At 51.3% G+C, this 11,653-nt stretch overlaps 1 protein-coding gene across 1 annotated transcript; it reads right to left on the bottom strand.

Moving 5' to 3' along the window:
• Positions 1-6,099: 6,099 nt before the first annotated feature.
• MLNR (motilin receptor) lies at positions 6,100-10,834 on the bottom strand. The gene is made up of 3 exons (XM_073213281.1): positions 10,690-10,834; positions 8,428-9,735; positions 6,100-7,663 (listed from the first exon to the last, which is right to left on the bottom strand). Exons 1-3 carry the CDS (start codon positions 10,832-10,834, stop codon positions 7,260-7,262), a joined length of 1,857 nt encoding a protein of 618 aa, XP_073069382.1. The 3' UTR covers positions 6,100-7,259.
• Between the last annotated feature and the right edge of the window lie 819 nt (positions 10,835-11,653).

The raw sequence follows: 11,653 nt of genomic DNA, 5'->3' as shown, positions 1-11,653 counted from the left end.
GTTCCAGTGTGCGCGCGTGTGGTTATTCTCGCACCAAAAGGTGATATTTTTTACACCGATTCCCCCACCCTGGAGGGCGGAAAAGGGGGAGAGGTCGGTACACGAGCCATTGACTCCACACAGCATCCATTTATGGAAGGGGTTCATGCTCAGCTGCTGACGAAACTCGCCTTCGAGCACCTTTACTGGCCACCAAGCCTCATTGGCTGGCCGTCCCTCCATATCTGGGGAGATGGTAAACTCCTGCCTCTCAGTTGCCCACGTTACTACAGTTGACTGACAGTCAGTCCAGGGCCACAGCTCTCCCTCATAGTCGCCCACACAATGGGAGGCATATTTGGGTTGACGAGGCCTGTCGGTGGAATTGTTCCTGGGAGAGTGTACAAATGTGCCATTGATCCAGAGAACCATCTGGTGGATAGTCATGTTCTTATAGGGCAGGCTCCCTTCCTTATTAGGCCCTTCAAATTTAGCTGACATAACGGGGAGGCTACTGGCCTCTAGAATTATGTCACTGAACCATCCGTATTTCCTCCGTTTCAGGGAGATACAGCCAGCTAGATTCTGAGTGGTGAAGCATAATGACCCATTAGTTACGAAGGATCGGTTTTCTCCCAGGGGAGCTACTAGGGTGTCTTTAACTAAGTAGGGCAAGTTCATACTAGCATTGGTAGTGAAAAAGCGCGGAAAAACGGCTGCATTGAAACGGACAGGCATAGGCTTAGGAAAGGCAGACAGGATTCCCCATCTCAATACTCCCTGAGTCGGGGTCTCCAGTGTCAGGAGCAGGGTCAGGAGGTATAGCGAAGTCATCTCCTTTGTTTAGGACTTTCCTCGTTAGGCGCTCCGGGATCCAGAAGGGATTTTCTTCACCCTGGGAGAAAACACACACAGCTCCCCTGGATCTGATTATGATTGGATCCGGGCCCTTCCATTGGTTAGATAACACGTCCTTCCATTTTACTAGTTCTTGTGGGTCTTTTGGCCACTGATTATGGCGATCCGCTGCTGTATGGCCTTGAGCATCCAGATTCAAAAAATTTATAGTGAAAAGTGCTAGGGCTATGGCAGTTTTTGGTGTGGGGGGTATATCTTCAATTCCCCCTTTTTGTTTAAGTAAATAGGATTTGAGCGTGCGGTTCGCGCGTTCCACAATCCCTTGACCCTGTGGGTTGTAGGGAAGGCCAGTGATATGTTTTATCCCCATGTGATGACAAAATTGAGCAAATTTTGTAGAGGTATAGGCTGGGCCATTGTCTGTTTTCAGAATCTGTGGTAACCCCCATGCGCTCCAAGCCTCAAGGCAGTGCTGGATGACATGGGAAGCTTTCTCTTCTGACAATGGGGAGGCAAAGATGACTCCTGAACAAGTATCCACGGATACATGTACATATTTCAGTTTCCCAAAAGACGAAATATGCGTCACATCCATTTGCCAAACTTGTAAAGGCCTAATACCTCTGGGGTTGATCCCAACATGAGGTGTGGGAAGGAAGCTGCAGCAATGTTGGCAGCTAAGGACAATGTTCCTAGCTTCGGCCCTGGTTATGCTAAACCGCTTGCGCAGTGTTTCGGCAGTGACATGAAATTGTGTATGGAATTTTGAAGCTGCGGTGATAGGGTCTAGCAGGGGAAAAGCTATATTTCTGGTTGCGAGGTCTGCCAGGTGGTTGCCTTGGGTCATAGGCCCGGGAAGGCCTGAATGTGCTCTGATATGAGTTATATACAAAGGAGATTGCCTATGAAGTAGTGCTGATTGTATCTGTTTGAACAAAGTGGCTACTGGGCTGGACGCTTTGATTAGCCCGGCCACTTCTAGAGATTTGACTGCATTAACTACATAACAGGAGTCAGACACAATATTTAAAGGTTCAGGAAAGATTTGTAGGACCTCTAAGACTATGCGACATTCCACTATTTGTGGAGTGTCAGGCGTGTAGCCTTTTGTCACAACTTTGCCATCATGGACATAGGCACCTGTGCCTGTCTTAGACCCGTCCGTGTAAACTGTTTTTCCATGAGGCAGCGGGGTTAGGCTAGTGACCCGAGGAAATACTAGGAGATGATTTTTGGCGAAGTTGATGAGGGGATGTTTAGGGAAATGATTATCAAAGGTTCCTGAGAAACTGTAAGCAAGTATGGCCCAATCATCGTTCATAGCACATAATACTTGTATCTGTTCTACGCTGTAAGGGGTTATAATTTTAGCTGGAGCCTCTCCGAAATGTGTCATGGAGGTTTTTACTCCTCTCAAAGCAAGTTTGGCCACGGCTGCCGGATAGTACTCTATTGTCCTAGCCTGAGAGGCTTGGGGATGGATCCAGATCAGTGGGCCGTGCTGCCATAAAACTGCTGTTGGCAGCTCCGGGGTGGGAAGCACACACAACTCAAAGGGTTCATTCGATTGCACTCTATTTAATTGTGCTGTCATCAAAGCCTGTTCTACTTTGCGAATGGCTTGTAATGCCTCAGGTGTGAGGGAGCGCGGTGACGTTAGTTGTGGGTCTCCTTCTAGGGTTTTAAATAGTGGAGTTAATTCAGTGGTGGGTATCTTTAAGTATGGGCGCAACCAATTAATATCCCCTAGGAGTTTTTGGAAGTCATTCAAATTTCGCAATTGATTATGTCTTATCTCAAGCTTTTGGGGGCAAATTACATCTGTGTAAATGGTTGCTCCTAGGAATTTGCTAACACTAGATTTTTGGACCTTCTCGCTTGCTATATTCAGTCTCCAATTTTCTAGGGATCTAGTGAGATCTATATATGCTTCTTCTATTTCCGCTGGTTGTGGGGCGCAAAGAAGGATGTCATCCATGTAATGGATGATCTTTAGCGTGGGATAGGTCTTACGAATTGGGTCTAGCGCTCGCTGAACGTACAGTTGACATATGGTGGGACTATTTGCCATTCCTTGAGGGAGGACCTTCCACTGAAATCTGGCATCGGGTTGTTCATGGTTAATAGCTGGCAAAGTAAAAGCAAATCTTTCCCTGTCCTTGGAGCTTAGAGGTATAGAAAAGAAACAATCTTTAATATCTATTATGAGCACTTTCCATTCTTTGGGTAAGGCAGAGAGGAGTGGCAGTCCCCGTTGTACGGGTCCAAGCATTCTCATTTGAGCATTTACTGCTCTCAGATCATGAAGCAACCTCCATGATCCTGACTTTTTCCTGATTACAAATATGGGTGTGTTCCATGGGGACACAGAGGGTTCTAGGTGTCCCACTTGGAGCTGCTCTTGCACTAAGCAATGAGCTGCTTCTAATTTTTCAGAGGATAGGGGCCACTGAGGAACCCATACGGCCTCCTCTGTGAGCCAAGGTATGGGCATGGCATCTTCAATGGCCCCTATGAAAAACCCAGGCCGTGACGGTCATTCTTTACTTTGGGCAGGATGGGCTCTATGTGTCCCTGTTGGTGTTTCCCCAGCCCCTTGCCAGGGATGTATCCCATGTCCATCATCATGCCTTGGGCGGGGGTGGAGTATTCATTAATGAGTTTGAGGCCTAAGTCTCTCATGACATCCCTCCCCCATAAATTGACCGGTAGAGGGAGTACATAAGGGGTGACTGTACCCTCTTGTCCTTCAGGGGCTCGCCATTTCAATGGTTTGGCACTAATTGAAGGGCTTGACTCATATCCTAAACCTTGTAATGAATGTGAGGATTGGGTCACAGGCCACTTGGAGGGCCACCAGGTTGCAGAGATAATACTTTTATCTGCTCCAGTGTCTAGGATTCCCTCAAAGCTCTTTCCCTCTATTTGAAGAGTTAATTTTGGTCTGTCTGCTAAATCTAATACTATGAAGGCTGAATCCCAGTCAGAGGAGCCGAAGCCCCTTTCTCCCCTCTCCGTGTTGGTAGCAGGATAATTGGCGTGGAGACTAGGTAAAACTAAGAGCTGGGCTATGCGGTCTCCCGGGGATATAGGATAGATTCCTCTGGGAGCCGAACACATGATTTTTACTTGTCCTTCATAATCTTGATCTATAACTCCTGGATGAACTACCAGGCCTTTCAATGCAGCAGAAGAGCGCCCTAGGAGTAACCCAATGGTATTTGGTGGTAGGGGGCCTTTAAAGTCTGAAGGGATAGGCTGAACTCCCATCTGTGGAGTCAACACTATTCTGGTGGTGGCACGGATGTCCAATCCCGCGGAACCTGAAGTGGCTCTCCTTGGGGGGCCTGGTTGTTCCCGAATGACACTTGCGTGCTGGTTGCCCCATATATTTGCGGGCCCTGGTGACGGGGGCCCCTCTGGGCGTTTTTTGGCAGTTCTAAGGGTTTCCCTTCTATATCTTTAATAGACCAGCACTCATTAGCCCAATGCCTGCCTTTCTTACACTTAGGGCACAACCCAGGGGTCTTTTGGGTTGTTTGTTCTGAAGCTGGGCTCCTACACTCTCTCTTTATATGTCCTAATTTCCCGCATTGAAAGCATTTGATACTTCTGTTAGTGATCCTGGCTTGTTTGTGGCTCTGTAATATGGCCGCGGCTAGGCCCGCATTGGTGAGTGGCCCTCCTATTTCTCTACAGGCTTTCAACCAGGCATGTATCCCTTTTTGTTTCCAGGGTGTTATCGCCTGTCTGCATTCCTTGGTACATTGTTCAAATACTAATTGCTCCACTAGGGGCATTGCTTGTTCCTGATCTCCAAATATTCTGCCTGCGGCCTCCATCATACGAGCGACAAAGTCAGAAAATGGCTCGCTCAGCCCCTGAATAATTTTTGTCAAATTGCCTGATACTTCTCCTTTGTTGGTGAGGGCTTTCCATGCCTTGGCGGCGCACGTGTTTATTTGTGCGTATACCTGTAAGGGGAAGGCGGTCTGGTTGGCTACCCACTGTCCTTGGCCCGTCAGCATATCATATGACCACGCAGGCTGTCCTTCGGCCGCGTTTGCGCGTGCCTGGGTCATGCTGATATCATGCCACAATGCCTTCCATTCTATGTATTGCCCCATACTAGAAAGGCATGCCTTAGTTACATATTGCCAGTCTGCGGGTGTCATGGCTGTCTCTGTTAATCTCTCAACTTGTGCTATGGTATAGTTGGCACTGACCCCATACGCTCGGACGGATTCCGCTAAGTCTTTAACTTGTTTATGGCTCAGGGGCTGGTGAGAGCGTACACCGTTATCCTCAAATACAGGAAACATTTGTCTAATTGCCTGAAGAGTATCTGGGTGGCAAAAGGAGAGTGCGCCACTCACGTAAGGTGGCGGGGCAACGGGCGTCGGGGGACACCCTGCTTTCATTTTTTCCTTGGTCCGCTTTTCAACTTTGCTGGTTCCCTTACTTCTACACTCTGCGGTTCTATTTCCTTCCCCTTCCTCTGCGGACGCTAATTCCTCCTCAGATTCCCTGTTGGAGAGTTGGAGGTCCCTCAACTCTTTCCAGGGGTATTTACTATTTTCTCCGAGGCGATCGTCACTCGCTTCTCGGGGCTCTTTCGCTTTTGCCCTAGGCGGGCTTTCTCCCTCACTCTGAGGTTTCTTTACCTTCGTTTTTGTGGCCTTTTTTCGGCCGCGCGCACTCTCTGTTTCCCGTTCCGTTTCTGACATGCTCTCTTGGATATCTGTCAATGCTCTCTGACCTTCTTTTATTACCTTTTCACATCTCTCATCTTGCAGACAAGCTCTAATCAGTTTCCAGAGGGGCCTGGTGCCTCCCCTCAGGCTACCCTCCTCCTCCTCTCTATCAAGATCTTTCCCCAGTTTGTCCCAGCTCGGGATTGAGAGGGACCCTGAACAAATGAACCAGGGGGCCACACGGTCTATCTCCTTCACAAAAGATCCTAAGACTTTGCTGGAGACCTTCAAGTTTCGCTCTTTGAGAGCTGTCTGCAGCGCCGTGACTAATGACGGTGCATTCCCCATGGTGCCTCCTTATTTACAGAGAACCATCAACCATCATCCTAAAAAGCAGGGGCCTCTCGGAACTTACCCCTCTGGGCTTTCTTCTGACCTGCAGTTCTGAATCCTCTCCAGATGTCTGAAGGGTCCTCCCTGTGCCGGTGATGTTCTGGTTCCCGGGATTCGGCACCACTTGTCGCGTGCCCTGTCCTCGCCGGCAAGAACAGCATGCAACAACAGCAGGATTCTTCTGCAGAAAGCTTTATTCTTCAGCTCTTTGTGAAACAAATGAGTTGGGCAGGACCCAGAGGGGAAGGAGAGGCTTGCTTATATAGTTCTCATGCTCTGACCTGGTTGGTGCGGCTCCATATGCCTTATTAGCATAACCATTTGGTGGGTCTCATTGGTCCTTATGCCAAGGCGCAATTAGCATGTAGTTTAGTGGTGTGGGATGATTTGTCATTAGGAAGTTCGGGGCCTTCCGGCTGCCCTGCATTGGGCGCTATTTTCTGAGCGCGGCTGCCAACAAGGAGAGACATTTTGAGCAGGAGGGACATTGGGGTTGGTCCTCTGGGAAGGCCGCTGTGCAGTCCCTGCCATCTGACTGCCTGGCCTGTGTCATCAGGCTGGCGGTTCGGACCGGCTCCCAACACATGATGACAACACATCACACCAAACTGAGGTGAATGAGGCATATTAAGTCTCTACACTGAAATCATAAACATCATTAGCAGCCACTTTGTCTGGAAGCCAGGTCCTCCTGCAGCTCCCTGCCTTTGGGGTCCAGGTGTGCTCTCATGACCAATGGCACTGGTTAAGCCCCCTGGATGGTCTCTGGGACAAGTGGGTTGCAACACCCTTATTTATGCACAGTAGTTTTGTGCCTAAACTTTATGATTCACTCTGGCCCAGAAGAGAGGTGGGACCCTGAACATTGGGGCTCTGTCCAGAATTCCTTCCATTTCCAGAAAATTTTGCTGCCTTATATAGGTATTAAATAATTCCTAATCAAAACTCTCATTATCTGGGGTTCCTTGTATATGCACTATTACATTTACATCCAAAACGTAAAAACAAAGTACATGCCTGCTTTCTGAGGTGACAAATTTTATGGCAGTATCTCTCTGTATCTCTTATTCACTTGAAAAAAGAGCAATCATATTTCCAAAGGCTAGGAGAATGAAGGCTGACAAAATCTCCCCAGAGCACATTCTGCGTTCATGAGACTAAAATGAACATTCCTGAGGCCGAACAGGAAAGGAAAACTAGAAGCATGGGCACAGTTATATTTCATACCTGGTTTAAGAAAAAGACATCTAGCTGCCAAAGTGCCCACCAACTCACAAAATGTGGGCCACTCCTCCAGCCCTTTCTCACAGTAGCAGTCTTCCCCACCTTCAGGCTTTATTTCCCTACAGATGGCAGGGACTGCACAGGGACTGTTTTCCCTGAAGTCCCAGAAGTGTGGGAGCAGGAGACCTGCTTCCCTGCTGTTTGTCTGTTATTGCTGTTCCCGGTGTAGCTGGCTGTGCCTCCTCCTGGGTCCCCCTCAATGCCCCCACTTCTGTAGAAGTCTCTCTGTCTGGGCCGTTGGCCCAGCAGCAGTTTCCAGGCAGCTGCTCTGTACTTCTTTGAAATGAGGTTGTAGAGGATTGGGTTGATGGACGCACTCAGATAGAAAAGTTGTAAAGCAACAATGTTAAAGTACTGAGAGAAGTGCATCATCCGGGAATCTTCGGTATTTATGTAAATGATCCTGCCAACGTGGAAAGGCAACCAGCAAACTATCAACACCAGAACGACCACCACTGCAAAACAAGGCACAGACACCAGAATTAGCTAACATCCGAAAACAACAAGGGCCCCCACCAAACCATCTGAAATAATAACAGCAAAACAAATTAGACAAAACCTAGCCTAACCCCCAGGCAGAAAGAACTACCAGACGGCAGGTAGCATTAATATTAGCTTTAATACTGCATATCAAGCTCACATATGTGCTATCCAGGCTGGACATAAACTAGAAAGAACAATTTCTACTGACAAGCTGTTCTGGCAGGCTTCCTTCCACAAACCCACTTGCAGAGACAGGCCTGTTTTCTGTGGAAAGCGACAGTTCTGCACAATCTTTTATTTTTAGATACAGCACATAGTTCACTTTAGTCTTTGGGATAACTACGTCAAGTTAAACAATTTTTGTTAGCTTAACGTGATCTACCCCATTTTTCAAGGTGAGCAAGACACACTTGCGGTACCTCCCCGGAGACAGGCGATCGAGTTTTAAGTGCTTCCAAAATACCCATCCTGGATCAGCCAGGCACCAACCACCACAGCTTTGGAAAATCACTGCGGTTTACCCGACCAAGGTCTCCCTCAGGGACGGCACCCAGACCTCTTTGGAGGAGGGGAGGTGGTTTTGTCTGAAGACCGGAAGGACCGGCAGGTGGAGGCTGGAGTGAAAGCACAAAAGGAAACGTAGCTAGGAGAGGCGCCTAGGGTTGGGAAAGCAAGGGAAGGGGACGCAGCCTGGACCACTGGTTGGTGTCTTTGGAACAGAGGCGGTCCCACTTACGCAGGACACGGGACAGTCGGCCGGTGGCCCTTCTCCCGCCCCGAGGCGGCCGGGCCTCGCAGCGGCCCCCGGCTACTCCACAGCTCCCGCCGGATGAGCCCGTAGAGGACGCTGAGGCACAGGAGGGGCAGGAAGAAGTAGGCGGTGGTGACCCACGGCATGATGCGCAGCGCGCCCAGCTGTGCCGGGCTTGGCCGACACTCGCGGCTGAACAGCACCGCCTCGGGTCCCAACTGCGGGGACAGCAGTGGTGCCGGCGAGGCGAGGGGTGGGGGAGGGCGAGCTGCGCGGTGCCGTTAGGGTCCAGGACCGCACCGACGTCGGGGTCCTGCTCGACGCCCACCAGAAAGAAGATGGGCCTGGCGGAGAGCAACGCCACAGCCCAGAGCCCGGTGATGCGCGCGCGGACGCGGCGTCGGGTGACGAGCACGCGGGCACGCAGCGGATGGCAGACGGCGAGGTAGCGCTTGACGCCGAGAGCCGGCACGTGCAGCAGCGTGGCGTACGTGCAGCCCTCTCCCGCGTATAGCGACAGGCGGCAGAGCAGCTGCCCGAGCACCCAGGGCTGCGAGCGCCAGAGGCGGTACAGGTCGAGGGGGAGCCCGAGCAGGATGAGCAGGTCGGACACGGCCGTGCTGCCCAGGTACAAGTTGGTGGTGGTCCGCATGTCCCGGTAGCGCCCGATCAGCAGCACCGTCACCACGTTGCCGCTCACCCCGACAGCGAACAGGCCCAGGCAAACGGCGGCCACGGGCACCAGAGCCCCCAGGGGGAAGGGCGAGCAGCGGCGCTCGTCACACGGCAGCAGCGCGCCGTCCGCGCCTTCGCTGCGGTTCCAGGGGCTGCCCAATCCCGCGCGGGGAATGTGCGCCGCCGTAGCGCTGGGCGCGCCGCGAGGCTCGCTCATGGCCCTGCGGGCCGGGCGCTTCCTTCGGCAGCCCGCCCAGCAGGCGCGCCCAGCCCGTCCCAGCCCATCCCGAGGCGACAACGGCCGACCTCGGCCGCGCCGCGCCCCGGAACGCGGGTCCGCGGCCTCGGCTGGAGTCCCTCCCAGAGCGGGCGGCGCGCACTCTGCGGCCCCGCCCGCGCGTTCTCCTGGGCGCGTCGCTGTCCCGGGCTTCGCCCTCCCAGGAGCCGCAGCGCTCGAGTCCTGCCCGGTTCCGGGAAGAGATTTCTGGACCCGAGTGACCTTGGTTCCCGGACCCCGTGTCACGGGGCGCTGTTGTCGGTCGGGTACAGGGGGGGGGAACTTCCGAGGGACCTGAGCTGGTGGCTGCGTCCTGAGGGGTAGGGAAGGCTGTCGCAGTGCTAATAATAGGACAGGAGTTTGCACCAGAATCTAGAGTCCCTCCAGTTCTAGTCATGGCTGTAAAACCGAGTGATTTCGGTCAGTCCCAGCCTCGCCCAGCTCAGTTCTCCTCTTGTGTGAATTTGCGAGTGGTGGTGGGGAGAGCCGACCGGATAATTCCAGTGATCTCTCATTGGAATAACTCTGAAATCTGTGGGCATTACTATGCCTGCGCATTTTAATGAACAGGGTATTTACTTGTACATTTAAGTACTTAAACATGTGCTATATTGTTCCTATGTACAAAATATTTTATAAATTTAAAAAAGCAGAGTCTTTGCCAACACTAGAACTAAAAATTCTGGGGGAAAAGATGAACAATGATTTATGAGTCAGTTCGTTGTGGTCTTAATGACAATAGCTGACAGGGTTTAAAATGCATTTGGCCTTCTACTTTCCATTTAATCTTCTTTCCTCGGGAGCTCATTTTACCTCTGAGCAAAGTGGAATTTGCCTGAGATCATAGGGGCAGCAAGAGGCAGGGCGGGAATTTAGACTCTGGTCAGCCTGGTTTCCAGAGCCTGCATGCAGGCCTGACATGCCACCACACTGCCCAGCTCTGCCCCTGGTCACTGTGGCCTTCCAGTTCCCAAAGCATCAGAGATTGCCTTGAAGCTTTTGTGCTGAGCTCCGTATTTTTGTGCAGTTGGACAGATCTAACAGTTCTTCTCCACGTCTTGCTGTGATTTAAATCTTCAGCTTCTTCTCCCAAGGCTCTTGTCTCCATCTGGAAGTGACAACTGACTTTGCCCTCAGGCTACATTTCCCAGCTGTCCTCACACCAAGGTGCCATGGGCTAGGAGGAGGGGTACTTGTCACCTTCCTCAGCATTACTGTTCCCTTCCATCTTAAAACCTAGCTCTGAATCTGACTTTCTCAGACCCTGCCCTCCAGCTTTTTCCCCCATCGCTCACCTTCATTCTCAGTGCCTGAGCTGAGAGCTCGCAAGCACTCCTCCTGATAAAATTCACACCCACGCACAGCAGGTCTTGCAATGCCTCCCTCTCTGTCTTCACCCCATGTTATTAGGGGGTCCTTGTGGACATCCTCCCACTGCATCATTACCAGAGCCCACAGCCCCCCACTGGCTCAGCTGCAGTCGCCCCAGTTTCTGACCTCCACCGTAACTCTCTAAGCTCACTTTCTCTAGTACGTCCACTCCTGCAATCCTGGACCACACTGGGACCTCCACCTTTTCCTTGTCCCTCACCTGTCTCAAATCTTCAGTTCCCTCCTTGAACCAGCTTTAAGTCTATGACCATGCTTGTGTCCTTGACCAGAACACCAGCACACCTCTGGTGAAGCTGAATCCCTCCGTGCTCCATGCATGCTCCCAAAGGGTTGTTGAGTGGTTTCACTTGAAATTCACAGCATCTGACATGGCACTTAGTCTTCCCAGCCATTCTCATGTTCATCTTCCATTCACCTCCCACCCTGCAGACCACTTTTTGTTGATTCTTCCCTCTCCGTGATCCCCAATGCCGCCCCCCCCACCTCCTTTCCCTTCCTCACTCTCAGCTGGGGACCTTGCACTCCCGATTCTCGAAAAGAATACACGCAACTACAACACCCCCCCACGCCCTTGCACCTCTCCTCGTCTGCCCCGGGCACAGGTAAAGGAGTGGGTCAAGCCTACACCTGCAGTCAGCTCCGTCCGACAGTGTCTCCTCAAGGACATCACTAGCCAGTTGTCTCTGCTGCCTTATCAAGTTTTCTCCCTCTTTTGAATCATTTCCTTGTTTTCAGCAAAACTTCTCAAAAGAGTTTCTTTATTCGCTGTCTCCACCTTGACCTTCCTTCTTCCCTATAAGCAGAGAAAATGCAATTTCTTCATCTGTAGTTGATTGTATTTCCCTTGAGCTCTCACCAGCAGGGTAG

This window comes from Manis javanica, chromosome 9 (assembly GCF_040802235.1).
Source record: "Manis javanica isolate MJ-LG chromosome 9, MJ_LKY, whole genome shotgun sequence".
NCBI classification, from domain to species: domain Eukaryota; kingdom Metazoa; phylum Chordata; class Mammalia; order Pholidota; family Manidae; genus Manis; species Manis javanica.
The sequence above is the reverse complement of the archived record's forward strand: the minus strand, read 5'-3'. Positions and strand labels throughout refer to the sequence as shown.